This window comes from Spinacia oleracea, chromosome 2 (genome assembly GCF_020520425.1).
Source record: "Spinacia oleracea cultivar Varoflay chromosome 2, BTI_SOV_V1, whole genome shotgun sequence".
Lineage (NCBI taxonomy): Eukaryota > Viridiplantae > Streptophyta > Magnoliopsida > Caryophyllales > Amaranthaceae > Spinacia > Spinacia oleracea.
This window is the reverse complement of record NC_079488.1, coordinates 16,405,041-16,430,530: the sequence shown is the minus strand read 5'-3', so window position 1 is coordinate 16,430,530 and position 25,490 is coordinate 16,405,041. Positions and strand designations below refer to the sequence as shown.

The 25,490-nt window shown below is 40.4% G+C and overlaps 1 protein-coding gene across 1 annotated transcript; it reads left to right on the top strand.

Moving 5' to 3' along the window:
* Positions 1 to 1,632: 1,632 nt before the first annotated feature.
* Positions 1,633 to 5,838, top strand: LOC110796770 (20 kDa chaperonin, chloroplastic). The gene is made up of 6 exons (XM_022001856.2): positions 1,633 to 1,791; positions 2,409 to 2,586; positions 3,975 to 4,154; positions 4,266 to 4,421; positions 5,287 to 5,364; positions 5,493 to 5,838. The coding sequence occupies exons 2-6, from the start codon at positions 2,413 to 2,415 to the stop codon at positions 5,667 to 5,669; spliced, it is 765 nt and encodes a 254-aa protein (XP_021857548.1). The 5' UTR covers positions 1,633 to 1,791; positions 2,409 to 2,412; the 3' UTR covers positions 5,670 to 5,838.
* The last annotated feature ends 19,652 nt before the right edge of the window (positions 5,839 to 25,490 follow it).

The window sequence follows — 25,490 nt, the reverse complement described above, 5'->3', positions numbered from 1 at the left end:
GTCGCCCATATTCCTAAACTATTTAATTAATTTTGGAGTTGTTTGGAGTCCATCTACCAAATTAATATGAGCTTGAGAGTAATATTCAACAAATGGCTCATTTCATATTTGACTTAGCCGGGAAAAGTAATAGAAAATCCGTATCATCTTAGAGATGTTTTACATAGACTCTTCACTTGTATATTCAACCCTTTAACCCCGATTTATTGTTTTTATCGTTTGTTGGATTTTTTTCCCCTTGATACTTGTCACTGCTATGCTCTTGCCCGCAGGACTAAGATTAATTTTTTTGGTTGATTATTGGATTATTTTTTAGTTTTTTTTTCTGTTTCTAGATAACATTTATATGGCATTGACAAAATGAATGAACAATCTATGTTCTTGTGAAATTGGTGATATTATCATTCATTTGAAAATTATAACATTTGAGTAGACGGAATCAGACATGCCATTAATAAACGTATTGATGATGCATTTGTATTCTCTATAACTTACTATTGGGAGAGAGGGAGGGAAACGTATTGATGATGCATTTGTATTCTCTATAACTTACTATTGGGAGAGAGGGAGGGTAGACAAAATTAGGTGACTAAACAAAAGTGGCAAGAGAAGTGCCTAAACAAAAGTGGCCGGTTTATTGCGTGTATATGTCATGTTCATATCAGATAACTATCATGTATGTGTCAAGTTTGGATCGGTGAGTCTTAGGTTCGGGTCAAGTTCAGATCGGACGTACCTGAGATTTGGGTCAATTGCGGATTAAGTTTATGGTTGGACTTATCCGACGTATATGAGATTAAGTTTGTGGTTGGAGTTAGTTCGGTTTCAAGTATTCTTATGTTATATGGATTGAGTTCACGATCAAACGGGATCACTTTATTATTTCTAAGAAAAATACTTTTTCGGCTTTTATTACCCTGTCTTCAAATTATTTAATAAAACATGAATACATTTTCACACATCGAACTAAATTTACATTGGTAATAGTTTAATTTGGGTTACTTGAGCCAGATTAATAATGAGTAATTAAATCGAGGTCAGGTTAAATATGGTCTATTTTAGTATTTTATTTCAGGTGATTTTAGGTTACCAGGTCAATCTAGGTCGGATTATAATTTCGGATTTCAAATATGATTGGGTCAGATAGACAACAATTCGGTTGAATTCGGATTCGGGTTGTCACGTGTCGGATTAAATCGAATATCCAATTTTATCCGTTTGGGTCGATTATGATTGTTTTTTATCCGTTGGAGTCTATTATGATTGTTATCAGGTAAATATTGGTTTTCGAATTGCTATTGGATGTGGGTTCCGTTCGGTTAAAAGCTATCGGTTGCAAATTGGGTTGCGGGTCTCCTCGGATTGCTAGCGATTCGAGTTTGGATCTTGAATTAACGAGTTAAATCAAATTTCGAGTCAACGTTCAATCAATCAGGTCAATTACGAGATCCTTATTTCTCGGATATAGTATGTTCAAATGTCGGTTGATTTCGATCGATTTCTCGACCGGGCAACTTTTTGACGGCCCCATGCAAATATCCAAGTAAAGAAAGGATGAAATGAGAATTGGGCAACAAATACAAGCCCATCCAATGATCATGACCCATCAACTCAAACCACCCATCTAACGTTACAATTCTAGAACTCTCCTTAACCAATTTAAAACCAATAAACAATCCCTTGAAACTTCTAGGGTTTCATTTCATTATCCTTCCAATCCTTCACAGTTTCTCTCTCGCTCAGCTTACAGTCTTCACACTCTCCTCACATTTCTACTCATCAATTAAAGAGGTAATTAATCAGTGCTTACATTTCAATTAAAAGTTCAATTATCTGGGTTTCTGTATATTCAACAATTTTATATTCATTCTTGCTAATTGGTAAATGGGTATTTTTTTCCGGTAATTTTGAATTATGGGTTGTATTATATAGAATATTTCCTTCATCTTTGCCGGTGGATAAAATGCTGAATTTTAATCTTATTTGTTCATTCTTGCTAATGGGTTAATGGGATTTTAAAATCTAATTTGTAATTGTGGGGAGTAATGTACAGTAAATGCTATTCATTTTTGCTAACGGCATAATGGGGTTGAATGGATTTTGAGCTAATTTTGAGTTTTTGGTAGTTTTGTGGTAGATAGTGGATTAATGGGATAAGATGGAAAACAAATTCTAAATATCGATCTTATTTGTATATTATTGCTAATGGGTTAGTGGCATTTTAAAATTTATGTGTAATTGTGGGGAGTAATGTACAGTAAATGCTCTTCATTTTTTGCTAACGGCATAATGGGGTTGAATGGGATTTTGAGCTAATTTTGAGTTTGTGGTAGTTTTGTGTAGTTAGTGGATTAATGGATAAGATGGAAAACAAATTCTGGGTAGCTAATTTTGAATTGTGTAAGTAGGAAAATGGCAGCAGCTCAGCTTACAGCAGCAACTGTATCGAGCAGGGGTTTACCCACTTTTGAAGGGCTTAGGTCTTCATCGCTCAAGGTTGCTGCTTTTGTGCCGTCGAGACAAGGGCTTAGCCAGAGGTCTTTCAGCCCTCTTGTTGTTAAAGCTGCCACTGTTGTTGCCCCCAAGGTACTTTTGCTTCGTGTTGATGTAGCTATTTTTCTGCAAAACTTAGTCATTGCCTAAGAATTGGTGCTGTTGTTGTTCGAGGCTTATTGCTTAAGAATTCAGGTTTTGTTGTTGCATGGTTTACCTGTTTTTATTGATCATAGCTTGTAGTACGACTGTACGAGGCTGGTGTGGTATACATTGTATATGTTGTTGCCTTGTTGGTATCAATCAAGGGTCATGTAGAAAGGATTTCTCTTGAATGTACTGTTCGAGTGATTACATTTGATTGGAGAACGATTGGGGATTAAGTATTCAATTCAATGTTTTGTGGAAGAAATGATGGAAGTATAAAAATGGTTCTGCTGTATTTTCTACTCTGGTCATTATAATGGATGGAGTAATAATTGGAGATTAGTATTAAATTTGATGTATTGTGGTGACATTGCTGTAGAATTTTGTTCAAAGTCTGATGCTTTTATGTTTATTATTTTACCCCTTGTGAGTTTGGTATAAGTTCATGTGATTCTAGACTTCTAGTTGTGCAATCTAGAGTGTTAGTGGACTATGGTCTTGAAATTCTTATTGTTTAGATGCAAAACAAGAGTTACTTGATTATGATGTTCAAGGAATGGTCTATCTACTCGTGTAATTGTAGATTTTTTTGTCAATCATGTTTTTGGCAAATCAAGGAATCATTTAGTTCTTGGGTGTTTTTGTTAATGACAAAGGCCAATTGTGTGCGAGGCAATCACTGGATACAAATTGCTCCCTTCCATGAGGACATATTCTCCCATCATTTGTGTAGATATCCTATCAATTACAATACAGCATCTTGCTTATGCTGCTACCCTGCGTTTATACTTATAAGTGGCGTTTCAACTTATATCTGGTGTGATTTGGTGTTGACAAGAGTTCTTGCTATGGCAATCATTATTAAGGTTCTTGACGCTGAGGTCTTTTGGTCTTTGTATGTATGATTATAGTCACCTAATCATCTATGGTTTATGAATGTTCTTTCTTGACGTTTCTAATTAGGAACTCTGAATTATCTCTTTTTACCAAGTCCAATAACTATTTATAGGAGATAATACTAAAACTTAGTTTATACTCCCCCATTTCTTTAATAAGCCATCCATGATCCATGTACTCAGAGGTTGAATTCTGACTGTTGATTATTTAAAAAAAATATGATTATGGTATGCAGTGTAAGTGTAGAATTACTAGTGAAGTGGGAGCATTTATTATCTCTAGTTCTTGGAGACTGCAAAAGTCCACTAGTGATATGAATAACATACAGCGAATGCTATTGGATAGCAATGATTGTTTGATAAAACTGGGCATATTATCATTTCCTATTATCATGAAAACAAGATAATATGACTGATTATAATGATTCAAATAAACAGTATACCTCAATCAAGCCTACCGCTGATAGAGTGTTAATCAAGATCAAGGAAGCAGAGGAGAAGACTTCTGGTGGTATTTTGCTACCCTCAACAGCTGTATCTAAGCCCCAATCTGGTGAAGTGGTAGCTATTGGAGAAGGCAGGACAATTGGGAAGAACAAAGTAGAAATTGGTGTCAAGGTAACTGTTTTGTTTCTGTATGTTCAGTGCTAAAACTGCTTAAAAAATTTGTCAGCTGCTTAAAACTGTTTGGTTGACCAATAGTTTATCAATCTACTTTATTTGGTGCAGACTGGTACTCAGGTAGTGTACTCCAAGTATGCAGGGACTGAGCTGGAGTTTAATGGGTCAAACCATTTACTACTGAAGGAAGACGACATTATTGGCGTTCTTGAGACAGATGAAATTAAAGATCTTAAGCCTCTGAATGAGAGAGTTCTCATTAAGGTCAGTGCTATATGATCTTTTGTTGATATGTGGATATCTCCCTTGATAATCTTACCACCCACTGGATATGTACTACATCCTCCGATTTTTTTACTTGCACCATTTGCAATGTTACATTATTCATACACTTTTTTGTCATTTTTTTGTGATTAATACATAATAAATTATATAGTTAGGTGGGAACTTGTTAGATTCGTGTCGATATATATTTTTAAAATATCAACTTTTTATAATTTTAGCTAATGTATAATTAGAGATATTATTAATGGCTAGAGAGTTGTATTGGCAAACGTGAAACATTAAATGGTGTAAGTAAAAAAAAAAAACTGGAGGCAGTAATCGCAGTATTATTCTTATCCTTATCAGCCACTGGATATGTACCATCTTTACATGTATTTGATTAGTGATTAGATATATCATTGCAATACAAGAAAATTGTGTGAGACATTTGCTGGGTTTGGCTTAATGACTTAATCAGATGGTAAATTAGTTGACTGCAAAAGTGTTTCAAAGAGTGTTAACATGGTGTAGTATGGAGGTCACAAGGTAGATACGGAGTAGTAAACAATTGCTTATATGCGGCATCCTCTACTAAATGTTTGTATATATACCATTTTCTTCCTAACGGTGTGCAAGCATAGCTTTTACATGGAGCTTATATATACTTCTTTTTTCTCTGTTTATTTCGCCTGTTTGTGGATTTAGGCCCTGTTCTTTTGAGCTCAACTGAAATTAATTGAATTGAATGCTCCTGAACTGAACTGAATTGAAAAATAAGCCCTGAAGCTGAAATTAAGCGAAAAAGAACAAGGCAAATAGAAGCTGAATGCATAGTTGATGAATGTTATGGGTGTCAAATTTTCAGGTAGCTGAGGCTGAAGAGAAAACCGCAGGAGGTTTATTATTGACAGAAGCATCCAAGGAGAAGCCCTCAGTTGGCACTGTAATCATTCATCCGCATTTAGTTTTGACTTAATGACTACTTAATCAGATGGTTAATCCCCCCTCCCCCCCCCCCCTCTTTTTTTCTTCTTATAATCCTCATTATTACCTTTTGTCTTGGTGTACCAGGTGATCGCGGTTGGGTCTGGTCCATTGGATGAGGAAGGCAATAGGAAACCATTGTCAGTGGCAGCAGGGAACACAGTGATGTATTCCAAGTATGCAGGAAACGAGTTCAAAGGAAAAGATGGATCTGACTACATAGTTCTAAGGGCGTCCGACGTTATGGCTGTTCTTTCCTCTTAATCGCGTATCTTGAAACTATGTAAAAGGAATGTGTTTTAGGTGGTAATGATTTTTGTAGCAACATGAGTGTTGAAGTGTGTTCATATAGCTTGCAATTTTGATTGTTGAGTTTCACATTTGGCTTCAGTTTAATGTATTATTGGGCCCGAAAATTGGGTCAGTTGAAACACGGCAGACGGGTTCTGAATTTGAGGGCTGGGCTCAATGTCATGATGAGTAGGCAGTAGTCATGCATTTGTTTAGTACATGGTTGACAGGGAGATGGAAATTTTGTTCTGAAAATAAAGTGTGGAGCATGCTTCTTTAAAGTGGCTCTTTGGAAAAATCAGATGATATTTATCTTCTAGTACTCGTACTGTCGTACTTATTAAAGAATAACTAGCTTTTGAGCCCGTTCATAGAACGGGCGGTTGTATAGTGGTTGTTCAGATGTCTTTTGTTGTTTTAATTATTGAGTACTTGTGAATTTTGGTAATATATGAATTAAATAGAGGTGTAATTTGAAAGTTGGAAAAATATAAAAAATATATGTTGAATAAATATTGGATGTTAAAGGGGTGGAGTGGAAGAGACTAACGAGTATATTAAGCTATTAATAACTTAATGTTGAATAAGGGAAATGGAGTGGAAGAGGCATTAGAAGTTGTAAATCATAGAAAAAATAAAGAAAAATTGGAATAAAAACAAAATAAAATGATGGATAAAAGCAGAGATGCTACATGACTTCTAATAATGAGATTTCACATGACTTCTAATAATATATAATGTTTCTTTTTAAATACTAGGTATAGACTAGGTATAGATTAGCTTTAAGCCCGTTCTACTATATTTTAGGAAACTCAATGGACAAAAAAGGTAAATTGACATATCAAAACGATAAAGGTATAAATGTATAATACTTCACTAAAAACTTTCACTAATAATTTTGATTGTACGTAGACAAACTAATTTTTTTTTACCAATTGACTGTTGGTTCAGTGGTGATTGAGGCTGAACTTGGTAGGGAGGACCCGTGTTCGATCCCCCGCCACAACAATTGGGAGGGGAATGGAACCTATCCACTCAAAACTCGCCCCGAATCCGGATTAGCCCTAAGGGTGAACCGGATGGTACACCAAAAAAAAAAAAAAAACTAACTAAAATTTTCAAAACATGCATTACTTTATGGAATATATCATGAGCTCCCACAAGAATTCAAATACATTATTAATTGAGGAGTATATCTTTTTATCCAAGGAGTACGGAGTAACTAAGTTAAGCATATGTATTATTTGGATTAAAACAAAGAAATTCAGAAATCTTTAATATGCTAAGAAATTCACCATTGTTGTTTGTTGGAATAAAAACTACGTTTTAGTTGTTAAGTATATATGAAGTTTCGCACCCTATCCTTTGTGTCACAATCAAGAAAACTACCAAAAAGAAAAATGACTAAGAATTAAGAGTTGTTGATCAAGCTAACCAAACGTGATATATCAAAATTCTGGAAAATATCAAAGACTAAACCATTTTTGTAAAACTTGTAATTATGCTTATTTTGGGGTGAGGTAGTAGTAGATGTCATACAGATTTCAAAACAAAATTGCATTCATATTTGTCGGTTTTTGAGTCGTTTGTAAAATAACTTGAAATATGATGACGATTGAGGCAAGTCAGGCCACGAGATGCAAAGAAGATGCACCGTTGACTTAAATGGGCTAAATAATGAATATAATGGAAACATTAATTAATAACAACCTCATTAGAAGAAATATTTTTCCAAAAAACAATGGGGTACCAGCATAAGTTGGTGGAGTTGGTGGGGAACTCACCTTGTAACTTGGAGGTCACAAGTTCGAGCCCCATCAACTACGAAATGCTTGGGAGTGGCTTAAGCGATGACCTGCGGAGCTGGGCTGGTTAACCTGTGCTAGGTGCTGGTTCACTTAGGGTCCCTTCTTTTTACCTATTTAAAAAAAAAACAATGGGGGTGGGTATGAATTAGAAGTTCATAGCATCATTTTGTTAGGTTATGATACATATGAATAAACATAAATCATGCGGAAAAACCCATAAAGCCAGGAAACATATTATTTACACATAATCATTTAGCATAATTCAGATGCATACACTTTGTAGCGTGCCCTCCCTAGCTGCGCCCGAACCGAACAAGAACAAATATTTAGGACTCCAAGTATCGTCCCTCCGTAGATGTGAGGGGGTCGAAAAAAGCACGAGGCTAATGCGTGACCTCGTCCCTCGTGGGTGTGACGATTCTTTTTTTCAATCAAGTGTAATTGGATTTCCTGTGAGTTTACACCCAATTGACTAGTAGTATAGGAGTCGCCATTCAGTTTTTAACGACAATGAGAAAAACTGACAAAACCCGGTCATCGTGACATAAAGGGAGTGCAATTATGTTTGACCACGACGGCCGTAGGTTCCCTTGTGATCCCTGGTGTGCGGATCTCTCAACATACACCCGCAAGGTAGAGATTGAGGGTTCGGGGGACTGTAACTACCGAGAGGAGTACTTCGCTCGTCGATAACTCCAGAGGCAGGATATCCTTACTAGCTCAGCATAAATAATTGAAGGGACATGCGTTAACTATTAAATTAATCTGAGTTGATTTTAGCAATATGCAACATATAATACTAGTTCGATCGCGATTATCTGATTTAGATTGCATTAAGGGACCTAGCATGATAATCCAATTTCCCAAAAATATTATATTTGTTAGGCGTGATAGAACAATCAGATTTAGTTAGTTTAACAGTTCATAAAAAGGGCGAGGAAAGCAATTAAATCATCGAGAAGGGACACATTACGACGCAGCCTTGAGAGGTGCGTCACGGTTCTCAGGAGACTAACCACTTTTACTTTGCTATTTCTCCTTTTTATTTAACGAATCTCAATTATGGGACAGGACGTTCTGTTCGATTTATGGATCGATTGCGACAGAACGCGTGAACAATTTCGCAGCGTGAGGCTTAGGCTAAGGGTTGGAGTCAATACTCAGAATATAATTGTGTGTTGTGTGTTCTTTTCACGTCGAATTTGGGGCTTTATTTATAGGGAAGAGTTCGTGGAAAGATAGAATTGCAGAGTTCTAATCCACAAAGAATTAGGAAAAAATACGTACCCAGGTATTATCAGCGCCCAGGCCTGGGCGCCGAAGATTTCGGCGCCCAGAGCCAGGCGTTGAAAATAGGGTCTGGGCTGTTTTCTTAGTCAGATTCGGATTCCTGAAATCCGTAGAGTTTGAAACTTAATCGAGTCTTTTAGTGCGTATCAATTTCATGACGGAATGCGTCTGGGCCCGTTACGAACTCTAGGCTCGTTAGGATTTTAATTAATACGTAACTCTTATTTCCGAATCATATTAGGAAAAGGATTCTCGCAGTTTTCTATCTCATTTAGGATTTATGTTGGAATGCAACATCTAATTCTGACAGGTTTCTATCCTTTATGATTTGCCACTTTTAGAAGCTACCCTTTACGGCAGTTACTATTTTTGGCAGGTTTCTATAAATAGCAGTTTTCTATAAATATCAGGTTTCGGGTGAAATGAAAAGGGGAATTGAGATTCGTTTATTTTATAGGAGATGCGTTGTCAAGTGGAGATTTATTCTTTCATCATTGAACCTTTCCCTTTCGGGAATGGGGACAAAAGTAGGTGTCTACAGTAGATAGTCCACAACACGTCCGGATCCGCCTTAAGCTTGACCAACTAGAATCGCCCTTAAGGTTACTAGGATTTTCGGCTATTTGGGTTGCAAGTGTTTGGCTGATTTTTGCTTGAAAATCTTACCTTTTGAATACTTCAAATCTCGATATAAATTGTGAACCCAGGCCACATATTTATAGGGGTATGGAAAGAGAATTGGAATCCTACTAGGATACGAATTAATTAAATTAGAATCCTAGTAGAACTCTTATTTAATTAATTTATCTTTTAGGATTAGGAATTTAATCATATATCGAATCCTGATAGCTTTAGGATTCGTATAGCACGCACACGAGCATCGCACGAGCACCGCACACTCGCGCAGGCCTTGCGACCCACGCTGAGCGCACATCGCCCCGGCCCATGCTTGCTGCCTGTGTCCGCGCGCGCGCCCAAGGGCTTGGCTGGGCTTGGCCTTGCGCTGGGCCTTGGCGAGGCTTGGCGTGTGTTGGTGATGCGTGTGGCTTGCTGGGCGATGGCCTGGCTTCGTGCTGGGCCTTCGTCTAGCAAGCCTCGTCCGATGCTAATTCGTACGATACGCTTCCGATTAAATTCCCGATTCCGGAATTCATTTCCGATACGAACAATATTTAATATTTCTGATTCCGGAATTAATTTCCGTTTCGAACAAATATTTAATATTTCCGTTTCCGGAATTATTTTCCGATTCCGATAATATTTCCGATTCTGACAATATTTCCGTTTCCGGCAATATTTCCGTTTCCGGCAATATTTCCATTTCCGATAATATTTTCTGATACGTACCATGTTTCCGTTTCCGGCAACATCTACGACTTGGATAATATTTATATTTCCGATACGATCCATATTTCCGTTTCCGGAAATATCATCGTTTCCGGAGTATTCATTTCTTGCTTGTGACGATCTCAGCTCCCACTGAAACCAAGATCCGTCGATTCCGAATATCCATAGATGGAGTATTTAATTAAATACTTGATCCGTTTACGTACTATTTGTGTGACCCTACGGGTTCAGTCAAGAGTAAGTTGTGGATTAATATAATTAATTCCACTTGAACTGAAGCGGCCTCTAGCTAGGCATTCGGCTCACTTGATCTCACTGAATTTATTAACTTGTTAATTAATACTGAACCGCATTTATTAGACTTAATATTATATGCATACTTGGACCAAGGGCATTATTTCCTTCACATTTAACTTCCACCCACCTATAGGAAAATAGTAAAATTCTTCAAAAGGAAGTGTTGTGGGATCTTTTACGGTGATGACGTGTCACGCGTTCCTCGGAGGTATCAAGTGTGAGCTGGCACGAACCTCTGGCAACCTGCAAAACAAGAATATTCCCGTAGGAATATTCCTTCCGATGCTTAAGTAAGTATAAGCTAGAGAGAGAAGTAAGTTGTAGAGAGAAGGGAGAGCAAAGATAGTTTTAGGTTGGTGAGAATGAACTCCCTCTGATGCTAACCTTGGGATCTGAGCCTTTTATAGGGCTAGGATTTTTGGGGAAATGATCCCTCATCCCTATCTGTGGGATGTGTGCTCCGTAGGATTAGGGACATGTGTCCTTCTGTCAAATGGCCTTTTAGCAAGTTGGGCTAGAGATCGTGGGCTTCCTTAACTAAGGTTGTGCCCTTGTTTTTCCTGAACACCAAGGTCCAGGCCTGCTTCTTGGGCTTGAGCCATGGATTCGTTCGCCTAGTCATCATGACCTCTTTGGGCCTTAAGGTGGCAACTATTAGGCCCACATCATTTGCCCCTCATGAGGGGTGAAAACAGACGTTAGTTTTCACTGCTCTTGGATTGTTCAATAAGGTGACGACGCGTGGCAGGGGTAATCACTTCTTACCCCTCTATATATAAGTGACCATTTCGAGTGAATTTCCCCCTCATTTCTAGCGATCATTTGAGAGCCATAGGAGAAGGCGATTTCCGGTGTCTAACATCCAACAGGAGACACTGTAGCGCCGCCACAATCCTCAAGGTCCTGTTCTTGCAGTTCTTCATCAAATTTCTTTGAAAACTTTCCCTTCGATCTATCAGGTAACACTCACTTTTGGAAAAATTTGTTTGTTGATTTTGGTCCTTCCTAGTTCCCTATTCTTATTAATGATGTGAGGACTACGTCAAAACTGAGGGCGGCGACCTGCCCTTTTGACGTCTTCTCTTTCCAAGTAATGCCCCTCGTCTTGAGCCAAATCTTCAGCCTGTGCAGGGTATCATGGTGGGAATAGAAGATGATCCACAATTTGAAGGGGATTCTTCTTCTCCCATGGAGGTGGACGTCCCCTCAAACGAGCGCGTCGATGGTGCGCCAGCGGGCCCGTCAGGTGGAGAAGAAGGTCACCTCCACCCCAGTGAGATCTTCCCACTTCAGCCGTGGCTGACTTTTCTCACTGCCAAGGGTAGGGATTATGGGGCGTCTCTGAATCTGGGTTCCGAGTACAAGTTCCGCATGCCGGCTGGCATGGATTGCACCAGCTTTGGACTAGTAGAAGGGGAGTTTGCCGTGTACAACTCATTTCTGAAGCTTGGCATGAGATTTCCTCCTCAACCTTTTGTGGTGGAGTTGTTGGACGGCTTCAACATTGGTCTGAACCAAATGTCTCCCAACTCCTGGGCTGGCGTTTTTGGCTATATTGCCCGTTGTGAGCTTGAGGGTATTACTCCCTCCTTCCCAGCATTCCTGAGGATGGCCTCCATGTCTCAGGTTCCCAAATCCGCCGAGGGTTGGCCGATTCTTACTTACAAGGGCGCTTATCGGACGGTGATGGGCAAGGCGTCCAAGTGGCATCACTGGAGGAAGAAGTGGGTGGTTATCAAAACCACCAAGTTGGAGATGTGCAAGCGGATGAGGCGTTGGACTCTTAAGCCCAATTTTGTTGGAAAAAGCGGCTCTTTTTCCTCCGGTTTCCGCCGTTCTCTAGAAATGGATCTCGTCTTTGTTCAAGGCCAAGCCGCTCATAGTTAAGACCAAGATGGCTTACATACCCGAGGGGTGGTTGCCTCATTTGGATCAACTGGCCGATCCCATTTTCCTCTCGGCTGTGGGCTTGTGTCCGTATATGCCTAGAGGTAATGTATTTGTACCTTTAGATCTTTCGCTGTTTTATCAATGCTTTACTCTGTAGTAACGTCTTTCTTTGATTTTCAGACGAGGCTATGGAGAAGCTGGATGATGCATCCAAAGGATGGATGGATATGCCGTCCTGGCTGGCAAAGGTACTTGACGCCAGCACCTTTGAGGCTTTGCAGCGTCAGAAGGCGGCTGAGCAAGCCGTCCCAGAGCAGGTGGTTCATCATCCTCCTACTGAGGAGAAGAAGGTATTGTTCAAGCCTTCCTAAGCATGTGATTTCCTTCGATGTTTGCAACTTACGTGTCTTTGTTTCTTCAGAGTTCGAGGAAGGCGGCCTCGGACGCGGCACCTTCTTCCAAGCGCAGGGCTGGCGACACAGGGAAACCAGTCTTCAAGTCAACAGCTTCGAAGGCATCCAAGGTGTTCGCTGCACCTCAGACTGCATCCGCTTCTCCTAGCTCTCAGAAAGCTAGAGCGGCGGTTGATCCTCTTGGGGGAATTGCTGTAGCCGTCCGCCGGAATACTCCTCTGAAGGCGCGGAGAGGGCTATGAATTCTGGTGGTAAGTTTTACTCCAACATCGTAACCACTTGCCGTTCCTCCTCTAGCAGTTCTATAGTCTCTCCCAGAGATTCTAAGGCCGTTGTTTTTTCCATAGAAATACTCGACCCTCAGAAAGACATTGATGCTGAATTGGATCAGATCCCTTCTTCAGGCGGGTTTAACTCTCATGACCGGAGGCGGATAATGACTCTGATGCGCAATGTTATTCCTCCCAAGTATGCTGAGACCCTTCCTGAGGCGGTCGAGAATCAGCTTGCCACCATGCAGTCCTCGGCGCTGGATGTAAGCTTTATTATGCATTTATTATTTATATATTATCATTTTCTTCTCTCTTTTTTTTAACTCTTGCTGTTTTGTGTAGATGTTTATCCTGCTGGACTCGCTAAAGAAGTGGCGCACTGCTTTGGTGCATGAAGAGGCTCGACACCGTCTTCTGGCCAGTCAGTGCAGCGATCAGCATTTTGCCGAGTTGGAGAGACTTCGTTTTGACAGGCGGGAGGAAATCGACGCTGTGACCAAGTCCCTGACCTCCCAACGTGCTACGAATACGCACCGCCTTAAACAGATCGATCAGCACTTTTCTCAAATTAAGGATCGATCAGCACTTTTCTCAAATTAAGGATTTCGATTTTAGATGCCCGTGTCATATGTCTGAGTAGGGTTAGCCTTGGTTAAGTGCCAAGTCCTATTGACAATGTCTGATTTTTTTTTTCAAAGGGGATTCGCAAGCACTTGAATTACCATGAACGGGTGCCCTGAGTTCGAAGGAACGATGGGGCGATGCCGTAGAACAATCCTCTTTATTGCAAGCTTACTGCCTTTACTACTTGTTGGCGATTATGACTGTGTCTAGTGGTGAAAGAAGGTCTTAAAGTGAGTTACTTTGCTTTAGGGAGGGTCAAGTCGAGTACTTTAGAGGTCATGGACGCTCGCGCTAGCCCCCATTCAATTGAGGCAAAGCGATCTTTTGAGTATTGGCTAAGTGCCTAGGAGTGTGAGTGCTCCTTCTGGCAAGGGTACGTGCCCTTATTATTTTTCGATGTGTGCTTATTTTGGCATCTTGATGGCTTGGATTCTTGCTTTGACTTAAATTTTTCTTTCGACTTGGATTGCAAGTAATTAAATTTCAATAAGGGACTTTTTATTCGTGTTATTCTATAGGCTTTAACATCTTTGCAAATTGGTTGGACCGAATCATGGATTGCCTACGTATCCGCCTTAAATAGATTTAATTTGGAATCAGGTCTTGCGTAGTTCTTAGCCTAGAAAATGGTTTTTTAGAATGCCGATTTTAAACAAGTACGTTCTGAGGTGGAAACATATTATTTGAAACGGTAGAATAAGTGAAGTTTATTATTATTTTAATCTGCTGCCTTGCCGTAAGACAAAAATTTGTTTTATATTTTTTTTTGAGTACATGTATTTTTCGGTGGTACGTATATCTGAATACGTGCTGTACCCCTCCAAGTGTTCGTTATTGTTCCGTGTATGTGCGGATAAAATGACGAGCACTTCTGGACAAATTTTAGCAAGCAGAGAGATTCAGCGCCCAGGCTGGGGCGCTAAAGATTTCGGCGCCCAGCTGTGGGCGCTGAAAATGATTTCTGGGCGGATCTTTTTTGGTGCGTTAAATGCTTCTTTTTCTTTTTAGACTAACTTTAGAGGCGCTTTACAAAGTTTCTTTTTTATTATTTATTACTTTTGGTACTTTTCAATTGTCTTCTTTTTTTTTACTTGTGACTCAAGACGGTTTGAAAGATGGGTTGAATGAGATAGGATAATTTGTATAGGTATTGGTCAAGCATGAGGGTTATATCTGCTAGGACTCACAATTTGCAACCTCAAGCTAGTGTCACGAGTTTACATCAATCAAGGCCAATGAGTAGCATGGGGACGGCTCAAGGATATATCAACAAGATGTATCCACACAAGTTATATGGTCATTATGCTAATGGTGGTGTAAGAACAGGTTTGGGCTTTGGAAATAATGGGTATGACGCACGTGTCAATGGCCGTGCGTGGTTTGCAGTTGACAACAAGTTCAAGAACAAGAGTCGAGGTAATGGTTTCTTGGGTTATGGCAATGAGAGCATGGATGGGTTAAATGAGCTGAACAGGGACCCCAGAGCGAAGGCGTCTAAGAGCATAAGGATTGGAAAGGGTAGACATCGTAGAATTTTATGATTTGGATTGGTTGACTCAATTCTTTTCCTTCGTTTACTTGGGTAAATGTTGCACTACGGGATAAGTATTCCATGGCTTGCTCTTTTCGCTCTCCCTTTTCTCTTTCTCTTTTTTCTTTCTGCTCGGGATTTCTCCCCAACATAAACCATTCAGAAAATTTTATATTTGGGCTAAAAGGTAGATGGTTGTGGTCTTTGAGTCACGAGGGGAGACTGAGTGAGCCTCGTTTGGTAGGCCTATAGTGGACCTTTAATTTTAGCGGGCCTAGGGTGGAACTTTAGTTTTAGTAGGCCTAGGGTGGACCTTTAAATTGTCTTACTTTGCAAGCGTATTTAGTCGTTTCTAAAATGTGCAAATAGCGTAGATTCAAAATGTTGTTTTTACTTTATTGAAATTTAACGAAAGAATTACATCGAAAATAATTTTTTTTGCTTCTTTTCAGATTCCAATTTTCGGGATTTAATTGGAAGTTGTGATTTAGACTCGAACTTTCATTAATCTTTCTGATCATAACCCGTGTATGAATACAAGGAGGTGGCCTAGACTCAAAATAATGATGTGGCGTAAGCCTATAACACTTGACCAAGCGACTCTCAGACTTAGGCTAATTGGACCATAACTTTCGTTGGTTGACACTTTAGATTTTTAACCCTTGGGTGTTCATTTGTCAAGCGCCATTTTGCTTAATGTTGGCAAGGTAGTTAGTTGGGGAGATCGAATTTTTTATTTTTGCAAGACTAGAATCATTAGTGCGGCTTCCCTCTTAGTGTGTATTGCTTTACCCCAATGGTAGCCTTATGGTATGCCGATTTGGGTATTTTCATGGTTCGTCATGTTGCATTCATGGAAAATCTTTTAGTCCGTACTTAGGAGTACTTTAAGGAGAGAGTGGCTCGAGAGGACTATGATAGTCGTGACCCAATGTGATCATAAGCCTTGAGGCCATTAATTTTTTGCCAATGGTATTGACACCTTAGGTTCACTTTGGGGGTTGTGCGACTATGGGGGAATGATTTTCAGAATGTGATTGTTTCCATTTTGCAAATACTATAATATATTCTTTTTATTGGTGGGAGAGAGTATTGAGGCCGTAGATTTTTAGCAAGGGATTACAATTACATAGGGGTTCTTATTGATTTAAATGTTAGGAAGGGAGACTCAATATGGTTTAACCTTTTAACTTGCAGAACGACACCAAGCATTAGGACCGATTCTATGGATAACACAACTAAGACTTAGGATTTAGATTGTACTTTGGCATAGCCTAGTCTAGACTCGGATTTTTTTATTTTTTTATTTGAACATTATTTTTTTCTTGAAGACTTTCTTCGAACATCATTTTTTGAATACTTTGCCCATGTGACATTCAAGGTTATTTCAATTAGCGTGCTCGGTTTTGGTGCCGAACATTGTCGTCATAGGAGGCCTAACAACGACACAAAGAGTTATTTATTACTATTTTTTTAGTCGCTTTTAGAATCGAGTGCCTTTTCATACGCCCTCGCAGCAATTTTTTACGAAAAGTTTTTTTTTGCTACGTATTTTCTTTATGCGCGGGCACCGAGGCTGCTGTGCCTAGCAACTTCAGCGCCCAGCGTAGGGCGTGAGAAATTTTGGCGCCCAGAGAGGGGCGTTGAAAATGCGTCCCTGGATGGTTCTGGTTTTTTGTTTGCGTATACTTTTGTTTTTGCGACTTTAATTTTGCGTGCTTGCCTTATAACGTCCTTTACGCGTTGTGCAGCGTTTGTGGGATTCGTTACAGGCCATCCCGAGCGTCGCTTATTTTTGTGGCGATCGTTCGGGTTTGCGGAACACGTATTTTGGTATAACTCTTTGGCCAATTGGTTTATGAATGTTTGGGCAATTTTTTAAGGTCGTTGGTTTTCTAGGATTGTTTGGCACACACAATCATATATTTCGCTACACATAACTAACATTACATCATGAGGCAATAATAACATGTCATGTAGTTTTATGATAGGCTTCTATGGGTAGTATTTGCGCCTGGCTTGGTACCGCTTCTATCGCAGAACCAACACATGCCCCGGTCGAGGTAGTGCCTTCAGCAGACGAATTTCGCCCAAGAGGCCAATCACGATGTAAGCCAAGGGGGCATGCACCAATGAGAGGGACCTAGTGGGCGAGCGATTGGGTTTGGGACGGGTGTACTACTAGCGAAAGTGCCGAGTGGAAAACATTCGAAGCGTATGTACCCCCCGGTTGGCGATGGGTATCCTTAGTCCCAACTCCCGAGATGAAACATCAAGGGAGCCAAGATTCGTTATGCGGTTCTGTCCGTTCACATTAATATGCTGATTTTCAGGTCGTCCCAACTTGATGGGGAAATAAACGCGGGGTAGGATCGTTTCACCCTTCGGCTATTTTGATTACCTACGAGCACGAGTATTTCCTTCACTATCCCCAGCGGAGTCGCCACTGTGAGGGGGTCGAAAAAGCACGAGGCTAATGCGTGACCTCGTCCCTCGTGGGTGTGACACTTCTTTTTGTCAAATCAAGTGTAATTGGATTTCCTGTGAGTTTACACCCAATTGGCTAGTAATATAGGAGTCGCCATTCAGTTTTTAACGACAATGAGAAAAACTGACAAAACCCGGTTATCGTGACATAAAGGGAGTGCAATTATGTTTGACCACGACGGCCGTAGGCTCCCTTGTGATCCCTGGTGTGGGGATCTCTCAACATACACCCGCAAGGTAGAGATTGAGGGTTCGGGGGACTGTAACTACCGAGAGGAGTACTCGCTCGTCGATAACTCCAGAGGCAGGATATCCTTACTAGCTCAGCATAAGTAATTGAAGGGACATGCGTTAACTATTAAACTAATATGAGTTGATTTTAACAACATGCAACATATAGTACTAGATCGAGCGCGATTATCTGATTTAGATTCTATTAAGGGACCTAGCATGATAATCCAATTTCCCAAAAATATCATATTTATTAGGCGTGATAGAACAATCAGATTTAGTTAGTTTAACAGTTCATAAAAAGGGCGAGGAAAGCAATTAAATCATAGAAAAGGGACACATTACGACGCACCCTTGAGAGGTGCGTCATGGTTCTTAGAAAACTAACCACTTTGACTTTGCTATTTCTCCTTTTATTTAACGAATCTCAAGTTATGAATCAGGATACGTTCTGTTCGATTTATGGATCGATTGCGACAGAACGCGTGATCAGTTTTTGCAGCGTGAGGCTTAGGCTTAGGGGTTTAGGGTCAATACTCAGAATTAATAATTGTGTGTTGTGTTCCTTTCACGTCGAACTTAGGGCCCTATTTATAGAAAAGAATTCGTGGAAAGATAGTATTGTAGAACTCTAATCCACGAGGAATTAGGAAAGAACACGTCCCAGGTATTTTCAGCGCCCAGGGCTGGGCGTCAAAGATTTCGGCGCCCAGCTCTGGACGTTGAAAATAGGATCCAGGCAATTTCAGCGCCCAGGGCTGGGCGTAGAAATTGATGTTTGGGCCGTTTCTTTGTCAGATTCGGACTCTTAGAATCCGGAGTGTATGAGACTTTAATCGAGTCTTTTAGTGCGTATTAATTTTATGATGGAATGCATCTGGGCCCGTTACGAACTCTAGGTTCGTTAGGATTTTAATTAATATGTAACTCTTATTTTCGAATCGTATTAGGAATAGGATTCTCTCGCAATTTCTATCTCATTTAGGATTTATGTTGGAGTGCAACACCTAATTCTGACAGGTTTCTATCTTTTATGACTTGCCACTTTTAACAACTACCCATTACGGCAGTTACCATAAATAGCAGGTTTCGGGTGAAATGAAAAGGGGAATTGAGATTCGTTATTTTATAGGAGATGCGTTGCCAAGTGGAGATTTATGTTTTCATCATCGAACCTTCCCTTTCGGGAATGGGGACAAAAGTAGGTGTCTACAGTGTCTTCATTAAATAACATGACGCGCAGAGTTGGTTCACACATTTCAATAGGTAGGACGGCTTCAGCTCCATAAGCTAACAAGAATGGTGTTTCTCCTGTGGATTTTTTTTCCGTGGTCTGTATAGACCATAAGACATTAGGTAACTCGTCGGCCCATAAGCCCTTCGCCTCATCAAGCTTCTTTTTCATCCCTTCAGAGATGATTTTGTTGAATGCTTCTACCTGTCCGTTAGCTTGGGGGCGGCCTACTGATGCAAAACATGCTGTGATACCATGGTCAGCCAACCAATCTTCCAATCTGGGCGTCTTGAATTGTGGCCCGTTGTCAAAGACAATAGACTGAGGCACGCCGAATCTTGTGATGATGTTTTTCCAGATGAATGCTCTCACATCTTGAGCCTTAGTGTTTTTCAAAGCTTCAGCTTCTACCCACTTGGTGAAATAGTCGACGGCAACTATCACATAACGCAATCCACCTGGTGCCGTCGTGTAAGGACCTAATAAGTCCATCCCCCATTTGGCAAATGGTATAGGGCTGGTGATTAGTGTCAGTCTCTGTGCTGGCCGTCGAATTAGATGAGAAAATCGTTGACATTTATCACACCGCTTAACCAAGTCAAGAGCATCTTCTTTGAGAGTGGGCCAATAGTATCAAGTTCTTAGGGCTTTTTCTGCCAGGGCCCTCCCTCCTATGTGAGAGCTGCATAATCCTTGATGAAGATCTTCCATTACTTGATGCCCCTTCTCGGGGGTTACGCAGTGAAGAAGAGGCCGCAAGAAAGCTTTTTTGTATAGAGTCCCGTTCCATATCTCGAACCAGGTACTTTTCCTTTGTAATCTTTCTGCCTGCTTGGGATCATCAGGGAGTACTCCATTCATTTTGAAATTAACAATATCATCCATCTAGGTGGCTGTTCGGTCTAAGATGTCTGTTCTCGAGGCGTCAATGCTTTTGAGCTGTTTTACTTCCCAAAACACATGACGTGGCGTATTGCAGGATGCTGATCTTGCCAGTTTGGATAGAGCGTCTGCTTTGTTGTTTTCAGACCGGGGTATATGTTGTATCTCAAATTTAGTCAGCTGCTGAACTTCCTGGCGGACCTTTTCCAGATATTTTATCATGGCGTCATCCTTGGCTTCATATTCTCCTTTTACCTGACTGACGATTAGCTGTGAGTCGGATAAAACCAGGACGTCTGCCTCCCCTGCTACTTTGCTCATCTGGATTCCGCATATCAAGGCTTCGTATTCAGCTTCATTGTTTGACGCCTGTGAGGGGGTCGAAAAAGCACGAGGCTAATGCGTGACCTCGTCCCTCGTGGCCGTGACGTCATCAGATCAAGTGTAATTGGATTTCCTGTGAGTTTACACCCAATCGACCAGTAATATAGGAGTCGTCATTCAGTTTTTAACGACAATGAGAAAAACTGACAAAACCCGGTTATCGTGACATAAAGGGAGTGCAATTATGTTCGACCACGACGGCCATAGGTTCCCTTGTGATCCCTGGTGTGGGGATCGCTCAACGTACGCCCGCAGGGCAGAGATTGAGAGTTCGGGAGACTGTAGCTACCGAGAGGAGTGCTCATCGATAATACTCCAGAGGCAGGCTATCCTTACTAGCTCAGCATAAATAATTGAAGGGACATGCGTTAAACTATTAAACTATTCTTAATTGATTTTAGCAATATGCAACACATACCACTAAATCGATCGTGATTATCTTATTTAGATTGATTTAAGGTACCTAGCATAATAATTCAATTGTCCAAGGTATTATCTTATTAGGCGTGATAGATCAATCAAATTAATAGTTTGACAAGTTTATAAAAGGGTGATGAAAGCGATTAAATCATATGAGGGACACATTACAACGCACCCTTGAGAGGTGCGTTGTGGTTCTCAGAAAACTAACCACTTGGCTTTGCTATTTCTCCTTTTATTTAACGAATCTCGGGTTTCTAAGCAATGTTCCAGTATTTAGGCTTAATTCATCAAGCTACAAGGGGCAAGACGCGTTCTGTTCGACTTTTGGGTCGATTGCGACAGAACGCTGGATCAATTTTGCAGCGTGAGGCTTAGGTTTAAGGCTAGAGTCAATACTCAGGTTATGGAATCGTGTCGTTTTCACGTCGATTTTAGGCTGTATTTATAGGAAAAGGGTGTGTGGAAAGATAGATTTTAAGACACGAATCCAAAAAGAATCCGGAGATAAAACGGCCCAAGCATTTTCAGCGCCCAGGGCTGGGCGCCGAAGATTTCGGCGCCCAGATCCAGGCGTTGTAAATGGGATCTGGGCCGAGTTCTTTGTCAGATTTGGACTCTTAGAACACGGAGCTTTTGAGATTTATCCGAGTCTTTTAGTGCGTATTAACTTATGACGGAATGCGTCTGGGCCCGTTACGAACTCTAGGTTCGTTAGGAATTTAATTAATACGTAACTCTTATTTTCGAATTATACCAGGAATGCTAATTCTATATCTTTTAGGATTTATGTTGGAGTGCAACACCTAATTCTGACAGGTTTCTATCTTTTATGACTTTGCCACTTTTAACAACTACCTTTTACGGCGGTTACTATTCTTAGCAGGTTTCAATAAATAGCAGTTCTGGCTGAAATGAAAGGGTGATTGAGATTCTTTATTTTATAGGAGATGCGTTGCCAAGTGGAGATTTATGTTCTCATCATCGAACCTTCCCTTTCGGTAATGGGGACAAAAGTAGGCGTCTACAGTTAGCCCCCACTTTGACTGAGTCTCGAGATGAGACGATGGTCAAAGTACTAGACGGAGTGCGTCATACAAGCCATGGTGTATGTGACCTGTTTTGCGAGGGTCTGACGAGCCCCCGAGTGATAACATTTGACTAAAGGGTCATCACTTGAAGTGTTAACACATTCCTCACGCGTCATTGGAATTTGTTAACCGATAGTATAAGAACTCCCTCACTTTGTCATTGGAAGTGTCTAAAAGATGTTTTTGAAATCGAAACTATAAAGTGTAACTAGGCCTGGCCAAGACCAATCACGAGGTAAAATGTTTTAAAGATTCTCATTTTCAGGGTTAGCTAGACGAGAAAACCCCCTTGTTTTTATAGGACGTAAAACGAAGGAAAATCCAGCACATCGCTCCTTTTTTGGAAAAACGGAAAACCAATCCTTTGATTTTTGGAAAAGGGAAACCATCCTTTGATTTTTGGAAAAGGGAAACCATCCTTTGATTTTTGGAAAAGGGAAACCATCCTTTGATTTTTGGAAAAGGGAAACCAGGAAAAGTTATCGCTACAGCGACTAAGGACCTGCGCGGTTAGTGGCGCAGACCCCGCCCGCTGAAGGTGGGCGAGCCTGTCCGCTGAGGGTGGACGCCCCGTCCGATAGAAGTGGACGAATCTGTTTTGATGTTTTGAAAATAAGGACCTATGCGGTTTGTGACGTAGACCCCGCCCGCTTGAAGGTGGGCGAGCCTGTGTTTGTTTTGAAGATTTTATTTTCTTTTCATTTTCGAAAACTGAGGACCTGCGCGGTTAGTGACGCAGACCCTGCCCGCTGAAGGTGGGCGAGCCCTGTCCGCTAAGGGTGGACGCCCCGCCCGCTGGAGGTGAGCGAACCTGAATTCGTCTTTTCGATTTGGGACTCGCGTGGTACGTGCCGGGATCTTGCCCGATTGAGGTGGGCAAGTCCCTATTTCATTTGTTCTTGTGATTTCTTTTGAGAATTTCTTTTTATTCATTCTTGTAAGAGCGAATTCTTTCGAGGGATGCTCGGATTTAGTTGCAACCTGAATGTGGGTTGACAACGTGCTTAGACGGACCATTGTCTCGTGGTCATCATCTTTTCATGGTTTTGAGCTAGTCTTTACAGCTCAACTCTGCTACTACCTGGGTCCTTGATTAGGGGACTATGTATAAGTATCAACGGCGACCTTTGTCTTGAGGTCTTAATCCGGTTTTATCTTTTGAGATTATCCAAACACGGGACTTCGTACAACGTAGTCTGGGAATATTGCTTTAACTTTGCATACTCTCTTTTGAAATATATATTTTCTTTCGAGCCCCCAAGCACTCGTGCTTGACGGTTAGTTCTTGTCAAAGAGGTTCTGTAATACCTCGTATTTTTATAATATTTATAAATATATTTTATTATATTTATAAAGAATTTTACGATTTCCTATCATTTAAATAATATTTAAATGCATTTTATTTAATGTATTTTAATTTAATTAGAATATTTATTATTTTAATTAATTGCGAAACGAATTTAATTCTTGAGTCGGGAAATTAAATGAGTTGCAAATGATTTTTAAAGCTTTGGGTTTTAAATAAAAAGTCCAGTTCGTTTTATTAATCAAGCCCAATCCAAACATTTTAATTTAAATCCTAAGCTAGCCCAATTCATTTAATTCCTAAGCCCAACTCAAATACCCTAAGCCTAGCCCATCAAGGGATTAGGGAGCCTATAAATAGACTCCCCCATCATTAAATGAACCCCTAAAATTTCATAAAGCCCCTTTTTGCTTTGCTTGCCCCTCACTCCATCTCTCCTCTCTCTTTTGCTCGGCACCGGCACGCCCTCAAGGCTCGTGCCCTCGTGCTGCGCCCGCACGCCCGCACGGCCTCGTGCTCTCGTGCCTGCTCTCGCCCACATCACTCGCCCTCGCCTCTCCTCTCTCGCTCGTGCACTCGTGCACACCTGCTGCCCCTCTCTCGCTTGTGCACTCGTGCACACCTGCTGCCCCTCTCTCGCCCGTGCCCTCGCGCACAGCGCTGCACCTGCTGCCTCTCTCTCGCTCGTGCCCTCGCGCACAGCGCTGCACCGCTCACCCTCTCTCTCTCGCTCGTGCCCTCGCGCACAGCGCTGCCCGCTCGCGCTCTCGCTCTTCTTCGCGCCCAACGCGCGCGCGCCCCCTCTCCTCGCTCGCGCTCGTCGTTGCTGCGCACACACACGTTCGTGTGTGTGTGTGTGTGTTCGTATTCGATTTCTTTTTCTCCCAATCACATTAATTCGTGGTTGTTCCGTGCTATAGGCCGGATTGGTATAATTCTCTTCTTCCTTACCTATTCTATTTAAATTCCGTATTTTAAATTATTATATTAATATTGTTTTGAGTAATTAAAAAGCTGGGAACCGGTTATGAATACCGCAGTTTGAGGATTTGTGTGTTGTGATTCATTAGGGTTGTTTTAATTATTAAAGGATGAATTTTCAGATTTGTTTATTTAATAAAGCATTGATTTTTATGATATTAAACTAGTGTTATTGGGATTTTCAAGTTAGGGTTTTAACCTAGACCTAATGAGTCAATTGATTAGCATAATTAGGTGATGATTTTAATTATGATAATCAATTATATTTTCAGATTTGAATAAAGGTTTAAAATGTCGATTTTTATTGATTTTAAAGGCGGAAAAAGTATGTTTTCGTACTAGGGATCGATTTTGCAAATTGAGACGACTTTATTATTGAAAAACGATTGAATTCTAAAGTCTAAAGGAAGTTTTAATTTTTATAAAGTTGCTGGAAATTTAATGAACATGGAAATAATTTAAGTTTCATTATTTTGATGATAGGAGGTGATTTCTAGTTGAGTGCTCGTTATTGCAAAGTGACCCCTACGCTTAGGTATTCAAGGTACGTACAAGTCTAGGGCGACCACACCTTTTTGTCAATGACATTACATGATTGTTGATGATGTGAATTACATTATTTGGAATCATGTTTATTTTGGTGAACGAGCATGTGATTTGTGATGTTGGATTTATTGAATTAACGGATTTTTCATGAAATACCCCCGAATTTTGGCGTAATTCACCAAATACCCCTCGACTTTCAGAAATTCACCAAATGCCCCTCACAAATGACTTAATACCCAAAATACCCTTACTAATGATGCGCCGTTAGTCCTCCGTTAACCTAATTTTCAAATTCACCATATACACCTATTTTAATACTTATTTCACCAAATACCCTTATTCAGAAACTTAATTCACCAAATACCAATAACTTAAAATTACTCATTTTGATGCTCAACGGCTAGTTTTTGTGTTTGAAAATTAGCCGTTGCTTATTGTTTGCTTATAAATACTCTTTTTCTGACGGTTTATTGTAGTTTTCCTATTATTTTGTTAATTTCATATCATTTTTGTCATGAGTTTTCTTTCAAAATCATCATCCACACCCAATGAGTCCACATATGTAAGAGTCCCAAATAAATTTTGTTATCATGGGAGAAAATTTGACATCCGAATATCTGATACAACACTCAATCTGAAGCTCCGGTACAACATTAAAACATTAAAACAGAAAACACTCCTAAAAACACCTCAAAACGTCGCAACTCTTCAAGAAAATAGCTACTTCTTTTGTACCTTATTCTTTATGTGACCAATTAAT

What these genes read in the sequence shown, in the direction of transcription:
- LOC110796770 (XM_022001856.2), top strand. Translation starts at nt 2,413, where the DNA reads ATGGCAGCAGCTCAGCTTACAGCAGCAACTGTATCGAGCAGGGGTTTA. An exon ending in AAGTAGAAATTGGTGTCAAG is followed by an intron (nt 4,155 to 4,265) that starts GTAACTGTTTTG and finishes TATTTGGTGCAG; the next exon opens with ACTGGTACTCAGGTAGTGTA. An exon ending in ATGAGAGAGTTCTCATTAAG is followed by an intron (nt 4,422 to 5,286) that starts GTCAGTGCTATA and finishes TCAAATTTTCAG; the next exon opens with GTAGCTGAGGCTGAAGAGAA.